This window comes from Colossoma macropomum, unplaced genomic scaffold (genome assembly GCF_904425465.1).
Source record: "Colossoma macropomum unplaced genomic scaffold, Colossoma_macropomum, whole genome shotgun sequence".
NCBI lineage: Eukaryota > Metazoa > Chordata > Actinopteri > Characiformes > Serrasalmidae > Colossoma > Colossoma macropomum.
This window is the reverse complement of record NW_023494793.1, coordinates 37,622,202-37,639,375: the sequence shown is the minus strand read 5'-3', so window position 1 is coordinate 37,639,375 and position 17,174 is coordinate 37,622,202. Positions and strand designations below refer to the sequence as shown.

Below are 17,174 nucleotides of genomic sequence, written 5' to 3'. Positions count from 1 at the left end.
CTATTAGAACCATGTGGATTAAAAACCTGAAACCTGATTTTGCTTTCTGATGTTATTTGATTCAATGGCTACAATGAGAGACCACCATCTTAACATCTCATTAAACCACCAAAAGCATCTGGAATCAGTCCCAGAACACCTGTTAAACCATTTACACTGTAATATCAGCCCATCTGGAAAACATAAGATGTAGGTTTCACAAACACTTAAAAATGATGGTTCTTTAAGAAAATGGTTTATATGAATAAATGGTTCTTTGCATCATGAAAGTGTTCTTCAGACCGATGGAAAATGTGCTGTAGATGGTTCTATATCGAACCTTTTTGAAAAGGGCTCTATATAGCACCTTCTATTTATATAGGCTTGACATTGTATAGCAGAATAGCTACAGCAAAAGCAGAACCCTTTTCAAAAAGGTTCTATAAAGAACCATCTGCACACTCTCCATCAATCTGAAGAACGCTTTCATGATGCTAAGAATACTTTAATCATGCAAAGGGGTTGTTTGAGCATTTATGGTTCTATATAGAGACATTTTCTTTACTAAACCCTTGAAGGACCATCGTTTTTAGGTGTGTATCATATGCACTACTAATTGTACAAACTAACTATTATTATGGTTAAGAATTCAGGAGTTTATTGAGGGAAACACCAGTATGAATACAATAAAAGTATGAATACAAGGTGAACTTTAATAGAAGTTTAACCAAGTCAACCAAAAACTTGTAAAAGTGTTGTGTTTTTATTTGTTTATTAAGGGAAAACATCAAAAGCGCTCACAAACAATTTTAACAGAAACTGCACTGATAGCTATAGTGGGCTTGACCCTTAGTGATGAAACGAACGTCCCCCTGAACTCTGCACTGCGTAGTCTCTCAGTTCTCTTCGCTGTGGTCTGGCTTACTTCTTACTTCTTCCTATAGGTTAACACCTTACTGTGCTTATTCACACTTCATTCATGAATCACTGTTATTTCTCTTCAAACCTCTACACTTTACCTCTGTGTTGTATTACTTTATATTATAAAAGCATTGAATTAATTAAGCTTGTTTTCTACACTTTTTAATTAATTAATAATTTATTATTTATTTATTTATTTATTTATTTATGTGAAGCAAGAATTGAAAGAAATAAAAAGCAGTAGCATTACTGCTAAAATACACTGTGAATCGCCTGATAAAGTCTGAAAAAATCAGACATCAAGTCTGATTTTGCAGGAGTTTCTTGAGTCACATCATAAATATTTACATATTGACATCGCAAGCTTATAAAGTTGAGATGCTTTGCATGAATAAACGGTTCTTTGCATCATGAAAGTGTTCTTCAGATTGATGGAGATTGCGTTGTATATGGTTCTATATAGCAACCTTTTGAAAAGGGTTCTATATAGCACCAAAAAGGGTTCTACTATGGTTATGAAGTCAAGCTTGAAACAATAGAAGAATCCTTTTTGGTGCTATATAGAACCATCTGCAGCATATTCTCCATTAAACTGAAGAACCATTTCACAATGGAAAGAACCCTTCAGTCATGCAAAAGGATCTCTGAATGTTAATGGTTCTATATAGAACCATTTTCTTTACTAAAGAACCCTTGAAGAACCATCTTTTTTGAGTGGTATGTCTCTTAGGATATAGATTTTTTCAGTAAGTCCAGGTAATCTTTAATAGCCGCTGGTGGCTATAAGAGTGAGAGAACACTGCTGTCTGATTTGTCCTGCCTGTTTGGCTGGACCCTGCCATTGGAGAAGCCTCTGGCCTCTGGTGGGGTGGTGGAGTATTTTAGGGGAGAACGGATAAAGAGACAATCTTCTTCCTTCTTGATCCAGCGCAGCAGCTTAGTGACCGCACCGATGGCTGAGGACTTGGTGACCAGTGGACTAAAGCAGGCATACATCTCAAACTTGCCAGTGACCTGTGGAGGTGAGGAGAGAACCAAAGGATTTTGGTGCAGCATGTCTTAATGTAACTATGTGATACATGTCCAAAATTATTCAGACAACCTAGTAATTAGTGAATGCAGGTACTATAGGTTACATCAGTTGCTGGTGTAATCTTGTATAATCTCCATAGAAAAGCATTGCTAATAGAGTGGGATGCTCTGGAGCAGCCACACATGAGACTAAGTTCACCATGATCAATGCCAAGTGTCAGCTAGAGGGGTATAAAAACCCCAGTGATGAAGTGATGGAGCTCCATCCAATACCTTTGGGATGAGTTAGAGTGATCCAGAACTAATTATCCAACATCAGTACCTGACCTCAGTAATGCTTTTGTAGCTGAATGCAATCAAATCCTCACAGCAACATTCTGACATTTAGTGTAAAGACTTCCCAGAAAAGTAGAGGCTGTTACTGGAGCAAAGAGGGACAAACTCCTTATTAATAACCTTGATTTCAAAAGAAACGTTGGATGTGTAGGTGTCTATAAACTTTTGGACATGTAGTGTTTTCCCAGCTGTAACGCATTTAACGCAACTAAATCATGAGCAAACAGCAAAAACTGCAATGCAAATGCACTGAAAGGACATCACCAGTGCTGTATATGGCTAAACGTACCCATGCTAGCAGGGTCTCCCTCTGGGTGGCATGATAGAGGAGTTTAAGGGGCCGCGAGGTGCTGTGGATTCGGCTGTGGAGATGCCAGTACAGGTCCATCAGATAGATCTGCTCCTCCTCAGTACTGTACGGTGCCTCCACGTCTGGACTGAGACATACAGAAGCATTAGCTCATTAGGACTGTTAGTCACCATTGATCATCAGGCCTGGTTCCCCAGATTCATAAGCATTCATAAACATGGCTAGTATATTAGCTTGGGGCTAACATATTACCTTTTTGCTAGTGTATTAGCTTGAGGCTAACATATTAGCTTGAGGTTAATGTATTAGCTTGTGGTTAGTGTATTAGCTTGGGGCTAACATATTACCTTGTTACTAGTGTATTAGCTTGGGGCTAACATATTAGCTTGTGGTTAGTGTATTAGCTTGGGGCTAACATATTACCTTGTTACTAGTGTATTAGCTTGGGGCTAACATATTAGCTTGTGGTTAGTGTATTAGCTTGGGGCTAACATATTAACTTGTTGCTAGTATATTAGCTTGAGGCTAACATATTAGCTTGTGGTTAATGTATTAGCTTGTGGCTAGTGTATTAGCTTTGGGCTAACATTGTAGTTTGTGGCTAACGCATAAGCTTGGGGCCAACATATTAGCTTTTGGCTAGTATATGAGCTTGAGGTTAACATATCTTCTGGCTAGTGTGTTAAATCATGATACTTTAAAACACCTTTTTGTTTTCAACTTTTACAGTGTTGAATGCTTTTAATAAACTGAACATGGAAACATTAATATATTAACAGAAGGCAGATTTTTGGCAGATTTTTGCTGTATCTAAAAACTGAATCGAGTCACCACTGTATTGTATAGAATGTAATAAAACACTTTGCAAACTGTTACACCCCTGAAATTTGCAGGTTATTTTTTAATAATATCTACTCTTTTTGCCATATTATAACTTCTTGCTGCTCCCACAATTTTCAGTAAACTATCAGTTGACATTTTCATGTCAAGTATTTCAGTCTATACCATACAAGCTACAATTCAACAACAGTTGAAAAATTATTCCAAACTTCGAAATTTTTGATTGCATTAAATTAAAATAATAACTCTAGGCTTCTAGGAATTACTGTTGATACTTCTCACTGCCCTCTAACATGTAATAAAAAGACACCAGTCACACCTTTTTGTAGTGTTTAATAAGTGAATCTCTTGGCTGTATCATGTGACCTATGCAACAGAAAGCATGTGAGAGGGAAAAACATTTCTGTTACCAATGCTGTGTTTTGGTCAACTTTAAATAGCTTCAGCAAATGCTGCTGAAACAAAGAGGCTTTAAGTTCTTCACCTCAGGCTCCTCTTATGCACCGTGTGCTGCGTGCTGCTCATCAGAGAGCACACAATACCCCACACAGTAACTGCAGCAGTGGCTTTGGCCTAATCAGACAGCCTGGCCTTATTTGATTGCCTTTGCATAAAAGGCATTTCACCCAGGAGCTGCATATGAACCACACCGTCATGAGTGGAATCACATGCTTACATGCATAAAAAGGTTCATGAACCTGCTGTAAAATATCAACTTAACTAGCCAGCTAGCATGAACAGATATGAGCTCAGATTTCTTCAGGATCCAAATGATAAAAAATCATGTTGATCACTTTCTATATTGAGAATCATACACACTGGAAAAGATGGTTCTTCAAGGGTTCTTTGGTATAGAAAATGCTTCTATATGAAACCATGAACGCTCAAAGAACGCATGATTAAAGGGTTCTTTGCATCGTTAAAGTGTTCTTCAGCTTGATGGAGCTTGAAAAGAGTTCTACATAGCAACACAAAAGGGTTGTTCTAGTGTTATACTTAAAAAAGATGGTTCTTAAAGCGTTCTTTAGTAAAGACAGTGGTTCTGTATAGAAGCATGAACACTCAAAGAACCATTTGCATGGTGAAATTTTTCTTCATATTGATGGAGAATGTGTTTTTATGGTTCTATACAGACCCTGTTTGAAAAGGGTTCTATATAGCACCAAAAAGGGTTTTTCTATTGTTGCAGGCTTGACATCGTAACAATAAAAGGAATCTTTTTGGTGCTATATAGAACCCTTTTCAAAAACATTCTATGTAGAACCATCCACAGCACATTCTTCATGAATTCTTAAAAAAGATGTTTCTTGTAAGGTCTTTAGTAAAGAAATGATTCTATATAGGACCATTTTCTTTACTAAATAACCCTGAAAGAAGTGTCTTTTTGAAGAGTTTACAGTGCACCGCAAATACAAGCTACCAATTTGGCTGACTAGAAAATCAAATGTGTTGCGTGCAACACTGTACACTCCTAAAAATGATGGTTCTTCCAGGGTTCTTTAGTAAAGAAAATGATTCTATATAGAATCATTTATTTACTAAAGAACCCTGGATGAACCATCATTTTTAAGAGTGTACAGTGCACCACAAATGCAAGCTACTAATTTGGCTATCTAGAAATTAAATGTGTTCTGTGCAACTCAAGTTGCACTGAAATTGTGTTTCACGAAACAATGTGCAACTAGTTGCATCACTGTATAAAGCCTAATAGTTGCATGCAAAATGTGCAACTAGTTGCATCACTGTGTAAAGCCTAATAGTTGCATGCAAAATGTGCAACTAGTTGCATCACTGTGTAAAGCCAAATAGTTGCATGCAAAATGTGCAACTAGTTGCATCACTGTGTAAAGCCTAATAGTTGCATGCAAAATGTGCAACTAGTTGCATCACTGTGTAAAGCCAAATAGTTGCATGCAAAATGTGCAACTAGTTGCATCACTGTGTAAAGCCAAATAGTTGCATGCAAAATGTGCAACTAGTTGCATCACTGTATAAAGCCTAATAGTTGCATGCAAAATGTGCAACTAGTTGCATCACTGTATAAAGCCTAATAGTTGCATGCAAAATGTGCAACTAGTTGCATCACTGTGTAAAGCCAAATAGTTGCATGCAAAATGTGCAACTAGTTGCATCACTGTGTAAAGCCTAATAGTTGTACAAAAAAAAGTACAAAAAAAAAAAAATCAGTAATTGAATTTATTTGCATGGCAACATCCGCTCTTTCATTCACCTGGTGAATTGTGGGAGCTGGCTGTGGTGGTCTGGAATATCAAGAGGCTTGAAAAGGAAGTGACTCAGCTCAGCCACGCCAACATGGTGAACTTGACACTGCTGCGCTTTTGAGATGCACTGCAAAGCATTGTGGGTTCTGATGCCCTCCTCAATCTTCCTCTTACACTCTGCCAGAGCGTGGAAAGCCTCCTTATCGGTGGACAGTAACACAAGGCAGACAGTGCAGTCAGGAGGATCCAGATAGGCTACATATGTGTAGAAGTAGCAGTCCGGATTGAAGCAGGGGAGGCAGATGGGGGTCCAAATCTCACCAGTCTGGAACGCTGAGGAGGCTCGAATGAGGTTCAGAAGAAGGTGAAGGTCAGTCGGCTTCAGCCTTGCATCTTCAATGACCATCTTCTCCTGGACGATGGAGATGAGCTGGCCGTTGATGAGTAAGATCGACAGGACCAGGTTTGGAGTGACCGCTTTCTGCAGGATCTGACTAAGAGCATCCCTGGCAGAAGGAGCCAAAGGCAGGCACTGGACAGCAGAGAGCAAGAAGCCAGCCTCGGTCTCCATAACATCCAGCAGAGTATCTAGAACCCTCTCGGATCCAAACAGGAGGCGGCGGAGGTCGTAGTTTTTCCTGTGCTGGAAAATGCGATTGATGCTGGCCTGGGTGAGCATGCTGACTATCTGATGGTAAACATGCAGGAGCTCAGAGCGAAGCTGCAGCTCAGACTGATGACTCTTCGATGCTGAAACGAGCATCAAAGGTCCTTTCTGCAGGAACACGATTGTGTGCCCATCTGTAGGAAGAAGACAGGCGGAGAAAGCAATGAAACAATGAAACCTGAGGGTCGCCGGTTCGATTTCCTGAGCCGACAGGTCATGACTGAAGTGCCCTTGAACAAGGCACTAACCTCCAACTGCTCCCAGGGCGCCATGGATAGGGCTGTCAACCACTCCAGGCAGGTGTGCTCACTGCACCCTAATGTGTGTGTTCACTAGTGTGCATGTATGTGGGTGTTTCACTGCACGGATGGGTTAAATAGAGGTCTAATTCCTCTGTGTGCAAGCACAGCTGGCCAGTTGTTCTGAATTCAATGTTATAGGGATAGTTTGGCAAATAAATCACACCTTTACACTTTTCCTCTTATCCCAGGGGTCTCAAACTGGGTTCAGTCTGGGCCACAGCTCTGCAGAGTTTGGCATTCTGTCTCATAAAGATAACTCTAAGCTAATTAGCAAAGTCTTCTGAAGTTTGCTTCTTTGGTATTGCACTGGAGGTACAAGGATAATGCGACTAATATGTAATGGAAGATTAAAATGCAAACAGCATGTCTACATCATCATACATTTGCCTTCAAACTGAACTTGAACTTCAAAAGATGGCGGTGGGACTGGCATCCAGCGTGTCTCTGAAAATGACGTCTTCCTCTCTGCCTTCTTTGATAAGTACACGTGAAGTACGTTTTTCTGAGTCTGACATAATTTTAAAGTAATTATAAATACAAGAGGGCCAACTGAAAACTCACACGACTGCTAGTCTCATGCTGACTGGACTCGAGCGATGCTCGTTGTCATGGTAACATCTACACTAAGTGATGCTCTACTCATGCACATCATTTTGGATTGATTACTTCTGGAATGCATGCAAAACGGAGATTTTCATCAGATTGTTCAGGACAGTGTGCACATAAACACCTTAGTCTTAATCTGTAATTGGAATGTATTCAATCGGATTGGCAAAACTCTTTGCATGTAAACATAGATAGTTAGTCATGTATATAAGCCAGGCCAATGAGTTGCTTCATTTAAAAATAAAACAAATGACTTCTGGTGCTACTTAGGGTTTAACATATTCTTGAAAAGTGGTACCAATAACTGAACAACATTCATTCAAAAATGTTCAGCATCACACACACAAACTCAGTATTGACAGAGATGAGCCATTAAGTTCAATGTAGCGAAACTCCATAGAGTGATTTACACCTCTTTGTAGAGCGCTACAAACAATCTACACTTACATCTGACAACAGCAGAGCCAATTACATTTTTCACCCAACAATTTAAATCTCACCAGAGTGAATGGACTGAATGGTGTTTCCGCCAGCCTGCACAAAGGACATCAGTGCCATCATGACACCCATCACAGAAGACAGGGCCTCCTCACTGCCGTAGCGTGAGTAAATGGGTTTACCTGCCTCGCTCAGCACAAACACATGCTTCCTACGGCTCCTCCAGCTGTCCGTCGTCACATCTTCATTGTGATTGGATGGGCTCTGGGAAACTGCTGGGCAATCAGCAGCCAGACTTGGAGAAGAATCATCCTGCTTCAGTTCTGCTCCAGCTAAAAAAGCTGTGAAGTCACTTGATTCTTCCAGAACATCTGTTGAAAAAGAATTGTCGGTGTTCTTAGGGAGCAAACCCTCATCCCCTGCGTTCTCTCTCCTGAACATGCTGTGTTTCTCACTTCCCTCAGAACCTCGACTTCTTGTTCGGACACTTGAAGCAATGTCCTTTTAGAGGAGCACTTCGTCTACTGCTAGCGGACAGTGGATCTCTGTGATGTTTATTACAGGTTAGTCAGGCATTCCAGGAGTGGTCAGATGATGCCTGAGGTTTATAGACCACACAGAACATTCACAGAGCTGGACAATTTAAGATCTGTGATAGTGGATTGTTTCATTGAGGGTTCTTTGAAGTTAAGAAAATGGTTCTTTTCATGTGTGCTTTTCTTATTATGCTGTAGTTGCCTTCACGAGGTTATGAGGGTCAGTTATTATTTACTCTATTGAATCAAATATTATCATTATTATTATTATTACTATTATTATTATTATTATTATTGTTTTTTATGAGCACCATGGGAGAACCTTTTGTAGATAGTTTTAAGAACTGCAAATGATTCTATGTTGCACCATGACTGCTACAATAAGAAAAGGGTTCCACTATTTCTTAAGTTTTTAAGAGTAGATTTTACATCAAGAACTTCATACTGTAGAGAACCCTCTTCGCTAAGTGTGTAGACTGGCCAAGAATAGGCAAAACATGTCACGCTTAGTTATATAACTGTAATAATACACAGTTAGATGCAATAATACTCAATACTGACTAATATAATACTTATGATTACTGTTATAATACTGACAATTAGAGGTTGTAATGCTGTAATACGTACATTTACAAGTTCAGAAGGCATGTAGAAGGCGGTTGAAATGCCTACATTGAACTACTGTTGCAGTTTAAAAGCTAAAACACTGTTATAACACTGACAGAAGTTGTAATACTGTTATAATACAGACATTTAGAAATTATCATACTGTTATAATACTGACATTTTGAAATTACAATGCTGTTATAATACTGACAGTTAAAAGTTATGTTTCTGTTATACTCCTGGCAGATTGCTGTAATGTCAATAACCAACAAATAGAAATTGTATTACTGTTATAATAATTACAGTTAGAAAGTGTAATACTGCTGTGATACAAAGTTAGAAGCTGTAATACTATTAGAAGTTATGATTCTGTTATAATACTGGCAGTAAGAAGTTGTCAGTACTGTTGTAGTACTGACAATTAGAAGTTGTATGACTGTTTGAATACTTACAGTTAGAAGTAATAACACAGTTACAATACTTGCAGGTAGAGGTAATAATATTGTTATAAAACTGACAATTAAAACGTTCGGCAGTTTAACAAAGCTAACACTTTTAAAGTTATCAGGTTATCATGGTATGTGGTATGTGTAAGAAATTCAAGCTCTGCTGAGTGAATCATCCACACAGAATGTACTTCTCAAAGCAAGCTAATCATGTGTAAGAGGTCCTGTGTAAGCTGTAAGTTCCTTTCCAATAACAGTATAATAGTTCATAAATTATACATTCTACTCACATTAATAGTTTAATGTCACTGGGTGAGCCTCCACAGCGTGTTTGTTGTGACTGTTTCCTGTCCTAAACTCTTGAGCTCTGCTGTGTTCTGACCAGCAGTGGATAAAACTGTTATTGACTGTTCAGAATAAAAGTCCCTCCTAACATCTTTCAGTCAAAATACTGTTTGAACAGTGGTGGAGCAGGACTACATGTACTTTGCTGTTTTTTTGTTTGTATTTAATAAATGTAAACTTCTGTTTGCTTAAGTATGCCTAAATTCTCTTCAATTCAAATCACTTTAATTCAAGTTTTTTTTTATTATTATTAGTGTCCCTCCTAAATTTTTCAGTTTTCACACTCTCAGAAAAAAGGGTACTAAACTGTCACTGGGGCAGTACCCCTTATGTCACTGGGGTGGGACCCTCAAGGGCACATCTCAGTACCTTTAGTCAGAGAACATAATTGTACCATAATCCATTGAAATCATATTTTCTAAGTTGTATTGACTCCACACACCCCGTCTCGTCTCCAGGCTTTTTATTTTATTGCTCTGTTTTAAAACATTAGGTTATAAAAAAGGTACAAATACAGACTTTTCACCTGGAAAAAAAACTATTTAAGGTACACAATTGGACCTTAAACCATTGTAGTACCTTTGAGGATACATTTACATTGTTTGTACCTCAATGAATGAAAATGTACCTGCACAGAACCTTTATTTCTAACAGTGTAATGAGTATATGACACACACTACCACACCTTTATACTACCAAACTTTTATATATTATTATTATTTTATTATTATTATCCTGCTAATTTTGAGGGACTACTTTCACTTTTAAATAATTAAGTGAAAGTGCATGTTATAGTTACTAGTAACTAAAAAAAATCCTACAAAAATGAAATGCTAAACTCAAAGCACGGCATGACCAGCTGAGAGAAAGTTCAGGTGCTGCTGCAAACTTTAACCTGCTCTCTGACAAACTGGGCGTAGCCAACAGAATCCTACGCACTAGGCTAAGCGCTCTATTTAGAACAGAAGTGCGGATATTGGAGCGCAGCCACAAACTACTCTGGCCGAAACGTTGAAACGTTAACTGAAGTGAATGACTTCCCTGCCTACCGGCTCTGCTCTCACTGCGCGGTTTGAGCAACAAGCTCCCTTCACCGACAACGCCTCTCGGAGCTCCCCCGCGCAGGTGGACCTGTGTTCATGGCTTCACAGCGCTGAGCTGCTCTAAAACATGAGCCAGACTCGGAGTTTCTCAGCGGAACCGACGTGGTGTTTATGAAGAAGATTTAAAGGGGGAAAAAATGGAAGCGTACCTGCTGAAGTTCGTCGAGCGAGTGCGGTGTCTGTCAGAAAAAGACGATGGAGATGCCATTGCGTCCGAGTATGCTGTGAGTAAAGACCCTTTTCTGTCAGGAGAGATGCACAAACGTGACAAAAAGATGAAGCTGAATGTATTATTCGAGACATTAGCCTAGTTCTGTGAAAGGGGCCAATTTTTAAAAAAAGTTTACTGTGTTATTTTTGTCAGCTCAGGTGTCTTTCACAGGAGAATTGTTCTACTGTTCAAGCAGAGAAGAAATTACCACAGAAAAGCGTCATAGTGCTATTATAAAGCTTTAAAGTTGCCTTGTAAACACACACAAAGCGACTGCTTCACCATTTCCACAGGTTAGCTGACGAGGCTCAGATAGGCCTGCAGTAGTTTTTAAATGATACTAGCCTACCTGCACACAAACGAGTCGAAAAGGAACCTATTTTTACTCAGGTACAGTGAAATCATTCAATATTGGTTCCTTATTTCTGTTCTAGAGTGTAAATTCATTCTGTTCTGCTTTGCTGTATTGCTCATCTCTCTCGGTTTCAAGCTTTATCATTGCATTTTAGACCAAAAGGATCCCTAAAAGAGAAAAACAGAGCCTAACACACTTCAGTTCTTATGCGAAGAGATGTGGGATGTACTAAGAAGTTCTGCTGCAGTTCTATACCTAGTACTTTTGAGTTTTCTGACCCTCTTCTTTATTAAAGTTGAGTAGTATTAAGTGTTAATATGTTTACTTGTTAATATGTTTACATGTGGATAAAAGCTCAATGCCTTTAGACTTTCTAACATGTGTCCTATAGCAACCTCTTTGCCTGGACTAACACTAAGGAAACTAAGAGAACAGTAACTGAGAGTCGTGCTGAGTTATACAGAAGCCTTTTCCAGTCATGACTAGGGGTAAATGAGGGTGCCGTCTCATGTGGTGGTTCCTTATTGAGCCCATATAGTCAGTTGAACATTAACTTGCTCCGAGGCAGACTTTGAGGCAGTTGTGATAAAATGTCACACACTTTATGAGGACGCAGTGCGCTGAATAAATTGTCCGTTCACAAAATTTGAATATGTTGACGCATATTCCTGCTAAAAATAACCATAAACAGGCCTTAATTTGTCAAATGGTATGGAAATTTGCATGCCACCAAACTTTCTCAGAGGCACACATGCTGGGTGAGTTGCCCGTCTTTGGGTAATAAGGCATTTCATGGTGGTGAGAGATTGATCTCATTTTAACACTCGGGCAAATGGTGGCTTAGACCTTAACTGTTATGTTACATCTGTGACAGCAGTTTTACACATTGTGGTTTGATATGGCACAGTACCAGCTTTTCTGTTCCAATACTGATATTCAGGTCAATTGAATAGAATTTTAATTAAATGATGGGCAAGTATGATGGCAGGTGGCAGGTAGGCTGGCACATACGTACGTAACAGATAATAAAACCACTCAAAACATTATAATCCAAGTACTGCTGCTGTTGAAACCTTGAGTTTTGACCAATGCTGATTCAGTGTTTCTTCTGTAAGAACTACTAGGCCTAAGCTTTAAAATAAGCTATTTATAATTGAAGCACTTCCCTTAAGATTAACATCTAAAAGTAGTCTGTCATATTCACACTTCTTATACTGCTCACTACTCAGTATGCACACATTCTACTGACACCATACACTCTCAGAAAAAAGGGTACTTAATTGTCACTGGGGCAGTATCCCTCTTGTCACTGGGGTGGTATCCTCAAGGGTACATCTCAGTACCTTTGGTCAGGGAACATAATTGTACCTTTTTATTTTATTGTTTTGTTTTAAAAATTAGGTTATGAAAAGTACAGATATGTACTTTTACACTGGGAAAAACTTATTAAAGGTACACAATTATACCTTAAAACCACTGTTGTACCTTTGAGGGAACATTTACATTGTTTGTACCTTGATAAATGAGAAATGTAGCAGCACAGTACCTTTATTTCTAACAGTGTAGGAAGAACTACACAGCTAACAACATCACGTTACACAGTGTGAGGGAGTGCTATTTCAGAATAGGTTTGTTACAGGATTGGATTAGATTCCATTTCTTTTCCCTCTGATATTTGATCTGATATCAGCCCAGTACCCATACAAAGTACTGGGTCGGTGCCACTTTACAGCTTGTCATACGTTGAAAACGTTGGCAGAAAAAGTACCTGCAAAGATTGAATAGGTCTTCAATGAAGCGTCAAAATCCAGCACTTGGTAAATTTTAATGATTATGAAAATGAGAAATAGCAACAAGTCAAACCTGTTTCCTTCACTCTCCGGCACCAGTCAGCACAAACAAATTCAAATTGTTTGAGTGGCGGCTGATCAGTGAAAAAAAATGTTGGCCGTGTGGAACTATTTCACACTTTCTACGAGGGACATTAGATAAGACGCTTATAAAGTTCATGCAAAGTATCATGAGGAGTTCAGTGCCTAAGAACTTCACAGAATGCACAGAATTCAGCAAAACAGAAGCAGAAAGTCCTTGCAAGCACGCTGTAGCCTCAGTTTTTGAAATGACTAAAGAAATTCACAATACTTGTACAGACTACATGCATATTTTATGGAAATTGTCAGCTAGGGGTGGGCAATACGGCAAATATATCATATCATGATAATTAAAAACATTTTCAGGATTCACAATACGTATCACAATATTTTCACACAGACAAAATGCATTTCAAAACAGCTGTCAGAAACTGGGCAGATTGTTTTTATTTAACGTTTCACAAACTGCACTGCACTAAATCCAATCAAAGAGGACTAATTATGTTGTCTTTTTAATGAGACATGCAGTCGGTCAGTGTTTCTTAAGTACTGATGATGTCCCCCGAAAATAAGTATAGAAAAGCATATTAATGAAATTTATCACGATAACAATGAAATATGGTTATTTGCCTTTATTTATCTTTATCATCAACCTAGTTTTGTCCTATTGAAAGCAGATTTTATCAATAATACATGTATTTTCTTGCTGATAGTTATTTACATTTAGTATGTTAGTTCAAACATATAAATAAAACAAATTGATAGCAAAAAAAACTTTGGTTTTTTGGCTTCTTGGCTAAGTGTGTTCTGAATTTCAGTTTCAGTTTTTCATTTTCATTTTGGTCCATCTGTAGTCTACAGATTGGTCTTGTGACAAGTGGACCAGTCACAGTCAGGGGGAGGGCTCAGAACGAATGACATACTGATTAGGACCAGTCACATCAGGGGGAGGTCTCAGAATGAACAACGTGGCGATTAGGAGTTCTGTTCAGCAAGCGGCCACCGCACCGTACAAACTCAAACCACTGCCAAAAAGACGGCGTTTTGCTTTTAAACGTGTTTTTCATTTAAAGTATATCTCAGGCTTAATTATGGCTGAACTGCTTTATGTTTTCAAAAGTTCTTCATCAGAACAAATGGCATTCCTTCGTAAGACTGTCAAGGACAAGATGTTCTGAAGTCCTGTATCGCTGCAAATAATTGAATATGCTTTTCAAACTTACAAACTGTTAATTATTTTCACCTTACTGGACATTGTAACACTGATATCACAGTAGGCTGCAATATGCAAATGAGCCTCTCACCAGTCAATAACTGTGTAACATGTAACATAATTGCAGTGCTTTAATTTTGTCCGTACCATTCAGTCCTGTTTGCGATAACACAATGCACCTGTGAACATGTGATATTTGCATGTGATATTGTTCAAAAGGAGGCTACACAGTACTGATAAAAGGAAAGAAAATATGTATATCAGACATGTGAGAGCTGTGCTTCCTCACAGAACAACAGGACAACAGCACATGCCTTTCTTCTCTCCTGTGGTTTGGTGGTTTAATGCTTTGTCTGATGAGCACCGTTATTAGAAGTTGCTGGTTAATTTAATGCCACATCTCCAAACAGAGAGAGTTTTGTGGACATTCCTTTAGCTAGTTACCGTTGTTCAGACCACATTTAGGCTGTAGCTCTCCTCATTTTGTGTTTCACGCAGGAAATATATGCACCACGTGCCAGCGTTATATACTTCTGAAGTAATGCACGGTCAAGTTGCAATCTAGGCTAAAACTGAAAGTGTCGTGCTGCACTGTACGCTGATCTCTTCTTCTTTTGCAGCAAGGAAGTAAGAAATACACTGTGGCTTTCATTATGACACAGATACAGCAGAAAATCCTCTTTATGCTGTCTGGCCCTCTCTGAAAAAAAGTGATCAACACAGTTGTTGTCTACAGAAAGTAAACTGAAAGACAAGGCTGTGTTGATGTGATTTTTTCATGGAAATAAAATATGATGTACACATTTGAATCAAGCAGATTCAGTGAATCACTTTTTTAAGTGTACTGCACATTACTGCTTTCAACTCTCAGTCTCAAAGGGCCACAGTACTGCACAGCTTAGTGTTTTTTGCTGCTCTGTCAGCCCTGATTCAATGAAATAAGATGAAATCAACTTAATCTCCTCAGGGAAATTTAATCATGGAGGGTTTCATAATAAAGCCCAAACTATATGGCTGCTGTCAGAACAAAACTTTGTATCTCTGTTTTTGTCATTTTTCATAATTGTCTTAAAAATACCTGTTGTCCTTTACATTGTTTGTAAATTTCATGATGAATGGACCAAAAGAAATGGCCCAAAAGCACTTGGAAAAAAGTCTGGTTCCACTGACTTACATTAAAGAAGGATATGAAGAATACTTAGAAAGCTTTGCCACTAAGGGAACCCTATATGGGTCAGCGCAGCTTAACTATATGAGAGCAATACAGGCTCAACTTGAAACCAAAACACGACAGTAGTTTTTTTATGACTTAAAACTAATGAAAAGTAAAAAAAATATAGAGGAAATTAACAGAAACCTAAAAACCGATTCGAGAATTGTGGGCCAACGCTGATATCAGATTTTTTTCATGTACATATCTATCGATGCTGATATGAGTATGGATATATAAACATATCCAAACACTGTAGAAATTGTAACTGAATCAACCTGGATTAGCATTATAGAAATGTAGAACTGTAACACTTAATTCTGTACGGTTACAAATGTACAAAAATGAATAAAAGGCAGATCATTTTACACAGTAGCTCCTACTCTCACCTCAGCAGTGTCTGCTCTTCCAGAGTATGATGAATACATTATTTTAAACCGATATTTGATATCGGTCAAATCTAAACATCTGTCCAATGCCAATATTTTTCAAGTAAATGTACAGTACCAGTCAACGTTTGGACACATCTCCTCATTCAATGTTTTTTCTTTGTTTTTATTACTTTCTACATTGTACATTAATATTGAAGACATCAAAACTATGAAGGAACACATGGAATAATGTAGTAAATAAAAAAAATGTTAAACAAACCAGAATATGTTTCATACTTTAGATTCTTAAAAGCCACCACCTTTTGCTTTGACGACAGCTTTACACAGACTTGGCATTCTCTCAGTCTCCTTCATGAGGTAGTCAGTTGGAATTTTCCAACAGTCTTGAAGTTGTTACCTGAGGTGCTGAGCACTTGTTGGCTGCTTTTCCTTCACTCTGCGGTCCAGCTCATCCCAAACCATCTAATTTGTGTTTAGGTCGGGTGATTGTGGAGGTCAGGTCATGTGACACAGTACTCCATCACTCTCTTTCTTGGTCAAATAGCCCTTACATAGTCTGGAGGTGTTTTTGGGGTCATTGTCCTGTTGAAAAGCAAATGATACTGTATGCTGATATGACTCTGATATAATCATGCATCCCTAAAAACTAAAATATATAATATATGACGTATAAAATTAAAATCTAAAATATACTTATAACGTTGTAATGGTTTTTTTAGATTTTTTTAGCCTCCTAATATTGACCACCCAATTTCCATGTCGGTCTGGGTCTACTTAATAATGTAAGTAAATCTTCTGCATTCGGCTGTACCATGGCCCTTCAGCATGATGGTTGTAAACGCCCTACAGTCAAGAGCAGAAATTGTTATCTTTGTGACTTAGAAGACAGGAGGTATGGTATGATGATATGTTGTCTTATCATGGAAAATTACATCACAGTACAGTTGTCTGAGCACATTGCAGGAATTTCTAGAACATTTGATAATTGCAAATGGCTCATTTAGGAATACAACACAGCAGGGAGTCACAAAAGCTGTGATTTAGTTGCAGGAATGAAACCAAAGGCAAGTACTATAAATCACCACAGCGCAGATGTTATTCACAGTATACACGTTTACATGAACTCAATAATTCGATCATTATCGAATTTTTGCAGTTATCTATTTATTCAGATGGTCATGTAAACACCATACTTCGATGTAGAAATCTGATTAAGAAATCCAATAAAGAGAG

The 17,174-nt window shown here is 38.3% G+C and overlaps 2 protein-coding genes across 3 annotated transcripts in view; one reads left to right on the top strand and one right to left on the bottom strand.

Annotated features, from left to right (window-relative positions):
- Nucleotides 1–1,512: 1,512 nt before the first annotated feature.
- Nucleotides 1,513–8,391, bottom strand: mon1ba (MON1 secretory trafficking family member Ba). 2 transcript variants are annotated; one of them, XM_036578075.1, is made up of 4 exons: nt 7,716–8,391; nt 5,649–6,441; nt 2,558–2,705; nt 1,513–1,914 (listed from the first exon to the last, which is right to left on the bottom strand). In XM_036578075.1, exons 1-4 carry the CDS (start codon nt 8,092–8,094, stop codon nt 1,681–1,683), a joined length of 1,554 nt encoding a protein of 517 aa, XP_036433968.1. In that variant the 5' UTR covers nt 8,095–8,391; the 3' UTR covers nt 1,513–1,680. The 2 variants fall into 2 exon arrangements, with proteins under 2 accessions (XP_036433968.1, XP_036433969.1); XM_036578076.1 differs by having other exon boundaries at nt 7,836–8,171.
- A 2,135-nt stretch (nt 8,392–10,526) lies between these two features.
- ptpn18 (protein tyrosine phosphatase non-receptor type 18) overlaps nt 10,527–17,174 on the top strand; it is a 40,155-nt gene continuing 33,507 nt past the window's right edge. The window contains exon 1 of the mRNA XM_036579466.1: nt 10,527–10,913. Coding sequence (XP_036435359.1) covers nt 10,827–10,913 — 87 coding nt within the window. The 5' untranslated portion in view covers nt 10,527–10,826. The remainder of the gene's footprint in view (nt 10,914–17,174) is intronic.

Excerpts from the sequence above, each read along its gene's own strand:
- mon1ba (XM_036578075.1), bottom strand. The coding sequence starts at position 8,094 with ATGTTCAGGAGAGAGAACGCAGGGGATGAGGGTTTGCTCCCTAAGAAC. Across the intron at positions 6,442-7,715 it reads CATTCAGTCCATTCACTCTG|ATGGGCACACAATCGTGTTC; the intron begins GTGAGATTTAAA and ends TTCTTCCTACAG. Across the intron at positions 2,706-5,648 it reads CAGCTCCCACAATTCACCAG|TCCAGACGTGGAGGCACCGT; the intron begins GTGAATGAAAGA and ends TGTATGTCTCAG.